The 14,258-nt window shown below is 36.7% G+C and overlaps 1 protein-coding gene across 1 annotated transcript in view; it reads left to right on the top strand.

Annotated features, from left to right (window-relative positions):
- The window catches only part of kcnh7 (potassium channel, voltage gated eag related subfamily H, member 7), a 65,811-nt gene that overhangs the window by 13,958 nt on the left and 37,595 nt on the right, over positions 1–14,258 (top strand). The window contains exons 3-4 of the mRNA XM_062997724.1: positions 5,916–6,071; positions 13,411–13,854. Coding sequence (XP_062853794.1) covers positions 5,916–6,071; positions 13,411–13,854 — 600 coding nt within the window. The remainder of the gene's footprint in view (positions 1–5,915; positions 6,072–13,410; positions 13,855–14,258) is intronic.

Below are 14,258 nucleotides of genomic sequence, written 5' to 3'. Positions count from 1 at the left end.
CTCATTTTTTTTAATGGGTTGCAGGATTCAAATTTTACATTAGTTTTTATTAACAAAATGCAATCAAAATACTGAGTGTTTGAAGAAGTGTGTACCAGCCTGCAGCCCTTCTAAGCCACTGTGGGTGTCCAGGAGACAGGTGGAAAATTACTTTATTGGGACACAAATGCAAACATTTCACAGATAAAATAACACCTTCAGCACTGTTTGCAGTGGACAGCATAATGTGCTGTATAATTCATTAATATTACTATTCTTTCCATTACCATTCATCTGCTGCTATTGTATTTAGGCTTTCTCAAAGGTTAATGTGTGTGTGTAGGTGTGTATGTGTTTGTGTGTGTGAGGCTTGTATTAAATTAAGATTCAGTAGGCTATTTATTGCACTATTTACAGCACCAGCACAGGTTATAAGATTTAAAGCAATTATTTTGTCCCACAGAACTAAGCTTTTAAGCTTCTTTTCCTCACAGTACACACACTCTATCCACAAACACCCCCCCCCCCCCCCCCATTTACACTGGAGTTTACCAAAAATCTAGATAAGTCTCTTCAGTGCTAGTCAGTGTACACACACACACATAAACATAAACTGGCACAGATTGAAAAAGGGTTTGATAATTTTGCAGTTGTTAAGTATTTTTTTTTTTCTGAAACATTATTATAAGAGACAATAAATATTAATTCTCACTGTATTCATCCTAATACATGTTAATTTACATAGCTTGTAAACAAGTAATCACAAAAAGCTGTAGTTCTTAGGCTAATAATTTAGAGATTTTAAGCTAATAATTTCAAAGGGTATAAATGGTTAGGCTATCCATTTACAGTGTAAAAGTGTTTAGGCTACTAATTGTAGGTTAATAATAACATAAAGGTGGACATTTTAGGCTTATAATAATTTTTTAGGATTTTAGGATATTATGATATTTTTAGACTAATAATTAGATTAACGTAGACTAATAGACTAATATTTAGACTAATACTTATTAATTAATAATAATAATTATATAATATTAAATATTCACAATTAGTGGTTTTACATAATTAATCACAAGTTTGTTTTGGGGTTAATAATTACAATAAAATTTTAAATTTGTCAGTTACTGCACCTGTTGATGGTTACATTGCTTGTGACACATTCCTTATGAATCACTGGAGTGTTGTGTATACTACTGTGTGACTATGAACACACACCACCTGGGATTTCTGTCATTTCATGCCTGCACTTCAGCTCAAATAACAAAGCTAAAGTGCAGTCTGTTTGTACGAGGTTGCTCTCTATATGTAGAGACCACTTACAGGAAATGACACTCCCAGCACAAAAATACAAAAAACAAAAACAACAGCTCTAGATAAAGTGGTGCCATTTAGGGTTGATTACAGGATCAAAGGGAAAGAGAAATATGCAATCATTATAGCCAAAAGTATTTGGACCCTTTCTAATTCTTGATTTCTAATGATGGTACCATGAACTACCACTGCTAATGTGCATAAAATCAATTATGATCAATTATAAAATGAATGATATGATTTAATTTGTGGCAACTTTTTCTTCTAGCATGATGGTGCATCTGTACTTAAAGCAAAGTCAAAATGAAAACTCCAGTTGGCCATAGCCTTGAACTGTATGGGATTCTTATCCAACATCAGTTCCTGACCTCACAAATGCTCTTTTGGGCAGGCATTTCCACAAACACACTGTTAACATCCTAAGAAAAGACTTATTTAAAGAAAATTGCTAATTTAATTTACAGAAATTTTCTTTAAATAAGCACGTTTACAGAATAAAGGGCCGAAGATAAGCACATTTTAGGCCGCTCAGGTGGTGCAGCGGTAAAACATGCTAGCACACCAGAGCTGGGATCTCGAATACATCGTATTGAATCTCAGCTCTGCCATCCGGCTGGGCAGGCACATGAACAACGATTGGCTGTTGTTCAGGGATAAGATGAGCCAGACCAGGGTTCCTCATAACTGGTGCAATTACGACCTCTGCTGGCTGATTGATGGCGCCTGTGCTGGGTTGGGGAATAAGGCTGATCAGGGTGTGGCTCTCCGTGCACAAGGCTGATCCGCATATGAACTCACCTCGTGCAGGTGAAAATATGCAGTCGGCTTTGGGAACTGTATGGGATTCTTATCCAACATCAGTTCCTGACCTCACAAATGCTCTTTTGGGCAGACATTTCCACAAACACACTGTTAACATCTTGAGAAAATCAATGCCCATGGATTAGAAATGCTAATGGATTAGAAATGCAAATGATGTGTGCTTAGGTGGTGCAGCGGAATATTCCGCTACCACACCAGCAGCAAGATTCTAAGCACCCCGGTTCGAGTCTCGGCTCTGCTACCGGTCGACTGGACGCCATCTAGCAGGTCTTCAAATGCTGTGCAAGGACCTTGGTTAGCAGATAGAGGCATCTGTGCAGAAGCACAGGCATAAAGAAGGGGTCTGCTAGGCACACGTTGGAGGGCACGTGAGCAGCAATGCAATCAGGGATCCACAGCAGCAGAAGACAAATTGACTACGCTAAATTGGGAGAAAAAGGAAGAAAATGCATAAATAAATAGAAAAAAAGAAATGCAAATGTCCATCAGATCAGATGTCAACATATTTTTTGCCATAGAGTGTATGTACATTTTGCAGAATAACTGGAACAAATACTTCTTTGTCCAACTCAAAGACCACGGTGATATAAAGTTAATTTAACTGAGAACACTGTCACCCATGTTCCAGTAGCTTCTAATTTAATGCAGACATGTTTAACCATTGGGAGAAATTTTCATTTTAAATAAGGTGACAGATGAAGTTTCTTCCTAATATTGGAAAACAGCACTATTTCATTTGTGGTTTAAAACAGTTAAGGGGTTAGTGGTGGAAGATGCAAACATAACGGCAAAGAAGGGAGTATTTAGACATAACAGTTTTAAACATGACTGTTTACCTGCTGTTTGTTCCAGTTTAAAGGTACCTTCCCATATTTATTGTCTCCTACCAGTGTTTAAGTGAAGTTGCCCTTTACTTTGCACTGTGTTCCGTACATATCATTTTAATAACATTAAATAAAAAAATGTAGCAAAATATTGTGTTCCTATTTTATTATATTAGGGTGGCACTAGTGTTGCAAATAGTTGAACGCACTATTTAGAACAGAATATGCTACTCTGTGGCCAACAATATGTGGACACCTGACCAAATTCTGAACACCACATTCCAAAACCATTCATTATTATCAACGTAATCCAAAAAATCACATGAGGGTAAATCATTCAGGAAGGCTTTCTACTCCAAGATTTCGAAGTGTGCGCCTATTCAGTCAAAAGTGCATTGGTTGATGTTGGCGGAGAAGGTCTGGCTCCCAGCTGCTGTTCCAGTTCATCGTAATTGTGTTTAATGGGTTTAATTTAAGGGCTTTTCTCAGGCTTCTGGACTGGCTCTACACCAAACTCATTATAGACATACTTTTGGATGGTGGCTCATGATTTTCATGTTTGGAGCAAGTGTTTGGCATGTAAGGTGCTGCTGCTGTTTTTGCTTTGGGACAGGCACTGACCAAGAAATGTTTGTGGCTAAAATGTATACAGAAATGTTGTAAGAAAGCTGAAGGACCTGCTGGTAATGTCCAGCAGATACCAGATATCTCTGCAGATGTGTTCTGAAGTTCACTTCTTAATAAGTCAGAGCTGTTTTGACAGCATGTTAGATGGGTGGTTTTTAACGTTTTGGCTTTTCAGTGTACACCAGCTATAGGAAGTCATCATGCATTTCATGGATTTTTCCAATTCTTCTAACCCTCATTCTACTGCCCCATTGGAGAGAAATTGTGTGCTTGATAGGGAGCCATTCACACCGGTTTTAACCTTCTGCAAGATAGATTGTGTTAAAGGTGAGTACTGACAGTGATGTAGTGCAGAGCCTGGTACTGCAAATATCTGCATCCCTCACTGCATTCATTATATGTAGGAAGAAAACGGGTCTAGCAATGCTGTGCTGCTGTAGTAGTTGTAGTGCTTACTACATAGTGCATTACAACAGTTATTCTGTAGTTCACTAATAGCACTGATTAAAAACTGGTAAAAATCATATATATCGCTCAGGTGGTGAAGCCCTCTAATAAACACTTCCATCTCAGCACACTTTTGAATCCCAACTTTGAGTTTTAGCAGTGCCACCAGCCTGGCCAACTGCTCACACATATAACTGGCCATGTCTGAGGGAGGAATGGGACATAGCCTCCTTGCGGCTGCCACTGAGATTCCTGCTGTCTGGTCGAATGTACTGAATCAGCCCTCATCAGCCAGCGTGGGTGTTGTTTAATCGACAGAGGTTATCAGAGTTCACAGGGACATTTGCAGCAACAACTTGCAGAAGATATGATCAACATCATTTGTAAAAAGGATCATCAGTGTAATGGTGGTGCTGTGTACTTCATTCATGTATCTCAAATTGTTATTTGCATAAATGCATTATTGCTGTGATAATGGTTTTATGTTAGATCTGAATATTGAAAAACAGATGGCTGTTTATGTGTGTGTGTGTGTGTGTTTGCTCATGACAAGAATAGCTTCGTTTGATAGTGAAGCTCACAGCGCACTGAACAAGAGAGAACAGTCTGTTCTATTTTTAAACCCAAGCTCATATTCCAGCAGCAGTATTCACTTTTCTCTGCTTTCGTAATTAGATTTTTCAGATTAAAGGATGTGAACATTAACATTCATCCCTTTATTCATCATTTATTCATCTACCATAATGTTTTATGCTATTCAGGGTCATGATGAATCTATCTTGGATTAAACTCTGTGTGACAGACAGGAATACACTCTGAACAAAGCACCAGCCTACTGCAGTGCATCACACACTTTCTCAATCACACTCACTGAACCTTTGGGGCATTTAGAGTAGCTTGTCTACCATCTGGTATGTTTTGAGATGCTGTTAATTGCAGTTTATTATTCATTTATCTTTATACCACTTTATCTCAGAGTCTCTATGGGTCCGGGAGTCTCTATAATTTGACTGTCAGGAGAGATGTAAACGATCTTTCTAACCAAATGATTTTTTTGATGACGTAACATGTGATTTACCATGTTCACTTCAAATATTTAAATCTTCTTTAATAATAAAAACACAATAGCATATTGACCACTTTTTTACTTGACTTTAAGAGCAGAAAACTGATGGAGAAAATAAGTTATTTATTTAAATAGTCACCATTAAAATATTAAAAATCCTTATAAATAAAAATTTGATTAGTTTGCCATGGTGAAAACAGCATACATGTGACACAAAAGTTTTCCTCAAGGGCTGACTTGCCCTTTAGTTACCATGGTTACTCCGCTATCATGGTTTCCAAAAAAAATATGTCAGTAGTCAAAAATATTAACATATGCATGCACACACCTACACACACTCTGAAACACTCACTCACAGTTTAACATGAACCTGTCATGTTGCATGTACTCAATGACATGTTTAACTTGACATGCCTAGCATGAGAGCACAGTGTGTAAAAGCTATCTGTACGAGAACTAAATTAGTTACATTTTCTTTATATATGTATGTGTACGGAGTAAAGAGCCTGAGATAAGCAAAATGTCAAAGAAAATCAAGTTTAAAGAATAAAGCGCTCAAAAGTAGCAAGTGTACTAAAGAAAGGCCTGAAAATAAAATTGTCAAAAATAAGGCAGTGTGCTGAAAGAAAAGAATTTAGAATAACATCCCCAGAGTTAACGTGTATTAAATGACTAATCCAAGATTAACAGGTCAACAAAATGAAAAATTATAACCTTTACTTTTATAGTTTGTAATAAAAGTTACTGATTATTTTTATGAATTATTTTACATACTGCTTTGTGAAATAATGTCTTATTAGTATAAATAATTTGCTGATGTCTGCTCCCCTCCTCAGGTTCTGATTTCCTGTGTAACACCCACATCATCCCTGTGAAGAACGAGGAGGGGATTGTCATGATGTTCATCCTGAGCTTTGACTACATCCTGGAGAAGGGTAGCATGGACTCACTGGAGCATCTCAACCACACATCACCGTCCCGCCCCCAACACAGTGAGGATAACCTTCTCACATAATCTATAAAGCAAATTAAACAAGCCCCTTTAAAAAAATTTTAACAACATATTTAGTAAAATAGCATTTAAATGGTTATCTTCTTCAAGTAGTTTATTCTTATAACATGTATATTATTTATAAAGTATATTTTGTATAAAACACCAAAAATGATGAGCAGGTTAGAGCAGGCTAGAAATATACAGTAAGGTATAATAAATATTCAACCATTTTTGTTTCATATACTTCCCAACTTGAAATATTTTTCAATAAGTACAGGCTTTTATGTTACCATCCGTATCAATATAATAATCATAGGATCATTTGTGGTTCCATATTTCTTTAAATGAGTTGTACTAACATAAGTGTTGTAAGTGTTCAAATGTTTTATCCTATTTTAAAAAGCTCAGTCACCTTCACCATGATGACTACTTGTTGCATGAAATAATCTCGACCAATGGCAGAATTTTTTTATCATGTTGTTCAGGTCCAGTTCGCATAAGAAACTTTTAAATGTATTTGTTGCACCATTCATAACAAGAATTAATCATTTCTAAGGTTATTTTTTATAAATATAGTTTTTAAAAGATGTGTAAATCAACAAATAATATAAGAATAAAAGATTTTCTAAAGGAAACTTGCTATTGGTTGGAAAGTTTTCTTGCAGCCATTCCACAAACACGGTGAAGATGATGACTTTATGAATGAATGAATCTAATAAAGAAATTGTCCCCATGTGTTTGGTGCAGTAGCTTAGTGGTAAAAGTAATGGACTGACAATTATGGTGTTATTGGTTTAATATGCAGTCTACAATGTTGGTAGTCCATAGCAACAGCAGAGATAATGTTAGTGGGAGGAAAGGTAGTGACTAATATAGAGCTTTGCAGTTTGTGTTTGCTTGTTTTGAAAGTAGAAATGCATCTTATTTTTGTCAGATAGCATTTTACAGTTGAAGCTTACATATAAACTTTATTACTGTAGAGGTGGCAGAATTATGCCCTTATGATACTGGCCTGTAACAGAAAGAGTATCAAATAATCAAGTAGGCAGGACAAAGACCCGAAATACACATGTAATGCCTAGTTCACACTATATGATTTTTGCCCTGATTTTCGCTCGGCGACTGGTCTGCGCTAGATTTGCCGGCTCGGGAGCAACTCGGCATTCGCGATCTAAACTCTGCTCTCAATCGCTATGTGTGAACTACTCAACAACACGATCTGAGCAGCTGAGGAGAGATATCTAGCATGTTGAATATCTGGAACAGTCGGTTGCGACTGGCAATGAGTGTGGTAAGGGGGATAATATAGTTTCTATCAGAATACATTGGCACACACACAAGCTTTACAATATCTATGAACTTATTGTCCACGCCGAACCATAATACCCACACTGCATTACAAAAAAAAAATTTATTAACCTCCAACTTCGCTGCAGAACAAAACAATCCTTGCTGGTCGCGTTGCCAAAAATTTATTTTTCTCTTTGATTTTACGCTGCACATCAGAGTTCCTACTATTACTATTTAGTTAAAGAAAAGGTGAACTTTGTGTTTTGGGTTTATAACAAACACTTAAAAATGCTAAAATGAACAACATAAAAATTTAATTAGATTTAAGAAGAAAATGAGAATAAATGCAATGTAAGTATAGCCAAAATGACATGTTGGATGCTTGTATACTTTTAGGTCTGGGTAAATTTTCTAAAATTACAAATATTTTGTTATCCTGACCAACTCCTCCAGTCAAATCTCTTAAAAATTTCAGAAGCCAGGCTGCTGTGGTGGCACAGCGGTAAAACACGCAAGCACACCAGAGCTGACATTTCAAACTCGTTGGTTCGAAACTCATCTCTGCCATTCGGCAGGCTGGGTGGCTACATGAACAATGAATGGCTTGTTGTTTATACAGGGAAGGAGCCGGATAGGGACCTCATAACTGATGCAATTACAACCTCTGCTGGCTGATTGATGGCACCTGCACAGAGTCGAGGAATAATGTGTTGATTTCTCATACACAAAAGCTGATCCGCATATGAACTCACCTTGTGCAGGTGAATAGATGCAGTCTGCTACAGCACACGTGTCGGAGGGGACGTGTGTCAGTCTCGCTGTCCTCAACCAGCAGTGGAGATCAGCATGGGTAGAAAGGAACGTAATGCAATCGGGTAATTGGATACGACTAGATTGGAAGGAAAATTGGAAAAATGCAAAAAAAATATTACAGAAGCCAACCAGTTTAAATTAATCCAGTTAATTTGAGCTTCATTCTACAGTAGCTAATCTTATACTGACTCTGCCATGCTGCAGTATCAGCCTAAATACATGAATGATGTTATGATTCTCCTCATTAAAACTCATATTTTGCTAATATAAAGTCCAATTAATTGTGTATGCAAATATGTGCACATGTAGCATAGCAACAGAGACTGATTTACAATGTGTGTGTGTGTGTGTGTGTGTGTGTGTATTTAAGAAGAGTTAAACACCAGGTACTTTGCATTGCCAAAGAAGTGGTTATAAGTCTTATTCAACACTAAGTCAAAAGCATCAGGGATTAATGTGTTCTTCCCCCTTTAGTTCCTCTCCCTCGTTTTTTCTATCTTTGTTCTTCTTTTTTGTTGCTCTTCTTCTTTTAAAACCTAAAAGACAGATTAGCAAAAAAGCTTCAAATCAGGTCTCAAAGGTCTTAAAAATGGCAGAATGATAAAAATGCACATTTTTTACTTATTATAATTGAGTGGATTTGCAGGCTAATCATAAAATTGACATTTTCTAAAACCACAGGCTTGTCCTGCAGGAGACCCTGGTTTTTGATCCAGGATCCAGTTCGACCATTGATTTAATTAATAATGGCATGGAGAGCTTAAGCAGCGGGTGATAGAGCCAGAGCTAAGGAAAGAAGGGAAAAGAAGAAATTCAATGAAAAGTTAGAGATATAGAAGGAAGAGACAGTTGTAATGAGATTAGAGTTTTATTTTTTTTAAAAGGCAACAACATAAATTAAATTGACTGAGTGACATCCATCCAAACCTGTGTTCACTGCTTGAGATCCACTGATTACTAACATGAACACATTATTGTATTTGTTATTATACAATTAAATAATACATTTACATACTGTATATGCTGTTTTAAAGCTTTAAAAGAATGTCTAAAACATTCTTACTAGATCTCTATTGTTTACAGTATATTTTAAATATATTTTAAATATAAATATATATTTACAAGGCTACATTTAAGAACAACAGTAAGGGCATAGGTGCAGAAAGGGAAGGCTGTAATACCCAATGTGTTAAAATTTGAAGCAGATATATGCACTGGAACTTTTATAAATTACAAAAACAATAGTATTTAAAAACTTGTTTTTTGACTCACTGTGTTCTTTATCTACAATATACTTTACTTATTTTTACTTTTGTTTATCATTTACTTATTAACTTAACCTCAGTAACCACGTCTTTGATCAAGTGACAATGGGTCCAGGTAATTATTAGACTATGTTACCATTACATAATACAAACCCAAAGGTTTGGACATTTTGTAAAATGCAAAAAAAAAGAAAGAAAATCACTGTTTTGTTCATTCTCTTGAACCTTTTTTTAACTGACAATATTACAAATAATTTACTTTTAATGTTTTGGCTGATTAAATAAATTGTATTTTGTAAATATAAAATTTTGAATTTGATGCCAAACTACATCTACTGTACATGATATTTAAGAAATATCATCATCGTGGAAATTTACAGAAATCCATGTAGGGCAATGAGATTGTCATGCTATTGTGAAAATTATAGCCACTTTGAAAAACCATTGTCATGTAATACAGTCTGTTGCTGCATCCGGAAAATCAAGAAAATCAACCTGAAACTCTTCTGCACAAAGAGAAAGCTATACATGACAGACAGACAGTAGAACGTTGCTATGTGGTCAATCCATGTGTTTAGCTTCTTTTTAGGAAAAATTAATTATCTGTGCCAAAGATCAGTTATGGATCTAAAAACCATCACTTGGCATGGTACTAAGGTGCATCAGTGCCCACAGCTTGCATATGTGTAAAAGTTCTATTGAACCAGAGGCATATATTAGGGTTTTAAAATGTATGCTTATATATACAGTGTTTCCCAGGAAGTCCATGGTTATTTAATTAAGATAATTCCTGTCCTATTTAAATGTGCTGCAATAGCCTGGCTTGCTAGACACAATGTGTGTGCCTGAGTGGGCTGCCGTCAGATTCCTGGTTTTACTGCATTATACAAAACATCCCAACTTTTTCGGAAATTAGGTTTGTTATAGTTCCAAATTTTCCTTTGATATTTGGATCCTAATGAAGTAATCACAAATTATATATTGATGCTAAGAGTCACATAATGAAATTGGCTTATTAGCATTTAAATCGCTTGCTGTCAGCGGCTGCTTTCTGACCTTCCAACAGCTGCAACTTACAGCTTTCTGGAAGTCTCTGAACTCAGTACTTAGCCATCCTGCTTTTGTGCTAATAGTACCTATAAAAATTGTGATTATGGAATATATCTATCCACTGTCAAAATTGCTTTTCATTTCATAATGTTAATTAAGTGTTAATTAAGAAACTATAACCCCACATTTGTTCATAACCAATGCACGCTAGGCTAAATAGCCCATGGGAAACCAGGCAGCTGTGTTCAGATTGTTTTAACAAAAACATAAGAATACAGTTCGAATTTTTTACACAGATTATTTTACATTATTGCATTTTCATGCTCGGCTGTTATTAATTTAGATGCTAATAATGTGCTTAGGTAAATAAAAACATTTAATTCCTGACCAAGTTAGGTAGCCAAAATGCTACCATGTCAACTCATTTGGTGCCATAAATCATTTATGCTATCAAGTACAGTTGTTTGTGGTTTGGAATGCAGACAAAATAGTGGATAATGTGGTTTGTTTATGGAATGGTAGAATGACATATTCTTGGGTCCTAGTATTTTTTAATGATTGCTTTAAACATTGACTTTTTAGCCTTATAAAAATAGGGATGCTGAGTAACAAAAAAGCAACTGATTTTTTGCACTAAAGAGAAATTACAGAGTGAATTACATGACATTTACTTATTCATTTACTTCCAATACAGTCCCATCTAACTTAATCCAAATCTAAAACCTTATATCTAAAAAGACCATTATAATTTTTTTTCATTTAGAGTCAAGAGGTTCAGCACAAAAGCTATCTATTATAATAAGTAGCTCATGAAAGTAAATTAGCTGTGGATTCATGTTTATAGATGCAGCAGAATATCCATCATGGCCTCCATTTGCTGCCTATATAGCACTAATCAAGTGAATTATTACTTATCTGATCTGACTAAGTGTAGCTTTGTTTGCACATGAAGTCTCTCTGCTGCTGATGCTTTTAGATTAGATGAGATGCCTCTTGCCTTCTTGCCTCTGCTCTAAATGCTTATTGATGTTGATGCTTCATTTCTTTCTTATGAAATATTTGTGAATATGTCTGACATTTGAGCACATTCTGCTAAATATTACTCCTGGTGCTTTACTGCAGTCTGCACAAACACTGAAGCCTTGTGTTAATCAGATTTTAAAAAACCTTTTAGAAGTTATGACTGAAAAAAACTGTGGATATCTGTGAATAGAATGCTTCATGTTTTATAGGAATTTACTGACTGTTTGTTGACAAGTGGGTTGTTTTATCAAAAAGAACAAATTAACCTGCTTAAATTTCTTTTAGTAACAACTAATCTAGAATGTCACAAAAGATCCAAATAAAATATCCCTAAAACTGTACATTTCTAGCCGTAGCTAAAGCTAGTGTTTATAGACCAAATATGGTATCCGTGCAAGGAGGAGAAAAATTCTATACAAGTGAAACATGGTTAACATTTACAGAATTGCATTTGGATGTCACTCAGTTGGCGCAGTGGTAAAAACACACACTGGAACCAGAGCTGGGATCTTGAATACATAGTATCGAATCTCAGCTCTGCCTGCTGTCTGGGCTGAGCGGCCACATGAACAACGATTGACCTGTTGTTCAGATGGGGGGGGATTAAGCCAGTTAGGGTCTCTCTCATAACTAATGCAATTACGACTTCTGCTGGCTGATTGATGGCGCCTGCACGGAGATGAGAAAAGAGCTGCACTGCACTCGTCACCGCACTGCATACGGCATGCTGCCCACGTGTTGGAGGGGGCGTGGGTTACCTTCATTCTTTTCAGTGAAAGCGGGGATCGGCATTGGTGGAGAGGAAGCATGACGCAATCGGGCAACTGGACGCGCTAAAATGGAGAAAAAGGGGAGAAAATGCATTAAAAAAATGCATTTGGATAATGCAAAATAATATTTTAATATCTTTTTACATTATGTTTGTTAAATGAATGTTAAATAGTGTTTATTGCTGGTCAATTGGTTTGTATGACTGCCAGATTTTACCCATGCTAAAGTGGACAAACGAGTCTTGGTTGCTTATTTTAAGCTTCACCATGTAACCTACGCATTAGTTGCATGTCAAGTCCAATCCAAGAAATAATTAAAAAAAATTGGAGAGTAAACAAATAATTTAGATCTGTCAACCTATTTCAGTCAGAGAATTGATTTTTGTATTATCTTATTTCCTGTGTGTATAAATGTATCATATATTTATCAGCAATTAAGGAAACTGGTTGTAAACCTTAAATGTTAATTATACATTTGTGTCATTTAGCAGACACTTTTATTCAAAGCGACTTACAGTTGTGATCGAATCCTATGCAAGTAATTGAGGGTTAAGAGCCTTGCTCAGGTGCCCAACAATGGCAAGCATTCTTCCACTACCTTAATCATTATGCTTAAAGCCCTACCTAATTCACGGCCGTGAAAATCGCATTATGGACTGTGAAATGAGCTCTTTTCCTTGTAATATGCAATTTGCTGTGAAATTCGAAATGTAAGGTTTGTGTTTAGCGATTTAACATTTTTCATTCGCGTAGCATTTTAGTGTCCTACATTCATTGGTTAATCTGCACTATGAGGCGGTCCTAGCAATCCTACAGCAAATCAGTTAGTAATTGGTAAGTCAAAATGTCCAAGATGTTGAAGTGTAAAGCAGCTAAAAACACTACTCAGGTAACTGAGTTTGGAAAACTCCCAACCAATTTTGATTTGGGGGTTTGGGTGAGGGAGTCAAAACACGGACGAGAATTTTTGTATTTAAATTTAGTAGGGCCCTAGTTATGCTAATACTACCCTTAAGTCTAAATGTATAAATCTAGCTGATATTCAAAAGCAGGTTTTAGAGTAGCAGCAAACACTATGTGATATTTAAATTTCCTTGTACCTACATTTCTCTTTGTTCCTCACCAGGAAAAGGACGCTTCTTTCGCTTTCGCCTCCCCATGCCACTGAGCATGCTGGGACTGAGCAAGCAATCACTTCCTCAGGAGGACCCAGATGGGGTGACTGTCTACTCACCTGAACAGTTGGATGCTGCCTCATCTCTTTCCTCCTTCTCCTCCCTTTCGCTTTCACTTTCACCCCATGGACTCCGTCCAACCCAGGACAGCTGCAGTCCCTCTTACGCCAATGACACCCGGGCTCTGATCGGCCAGAGCCTGCTAAGCTCACCCTCTCCGGCTTCGGGACCCCAAGACCAGTCCTCACCACGGGGGGCATGGGGAAGGACAGGGTCTCGTGGATCGCTGGGTGGCGAGAGTGTGTGTACGCTACGCAGAGCCTCGTCCTCATATAACATTGATGGATTCAACATGCATGTGGAGAAGGCGTACCGGGATCGTCACGCCAGCGAAGGTACACAAATCTCTGAGTTAAATCAAGTTAAAGCAGTTAAATCAGTTAAAGCAAATGAATTATATGAGTGTGGTTCATAGCACACGGCACACTGGGTATGTTTTGCCCCATGCTATCTCTTGTCTTCAGGAACTTAATTATACAATTTTAGGTACCCAGTAAGTTTTATTTTTACTATGGAAGCCATATCCTATATGAAATACACATTAAGCAGTTGTGTAATTTTATTCATTTACTACTGTCCCTTTTAGAACTATTTTTTTTTTTTGCATTTTTCCCAACTTTACTCCCGAACTAGTCGTATCCTATTGCATTGCATTACGCTTTCTCTCTTTTGATGTTGATCCCTACTGCTGATTGAGGAGAGCAAAACTGTTACACGCCCCCTCCGAAACATGTGCAGT

This window comes from Trichomycterus rosablanca, chromosome 6 (assembly GCF_030014385.1).
Source record: "Trichomycterus rosablanca isolate fTriRos1 chromosome 6, fTriRos1.hap1, whole genome shotgun sequence".
NCBI classification, from domain to species: Eukaryota; Metazoa; Chordata; class Actinopteri; order Siluriformes; family Trichomycteridae; genus Trichomycterus; species Trichomycterus rosablanca.
This window is presented reverse-complemented; position numbering and strand designations above follow the sequence as displayed.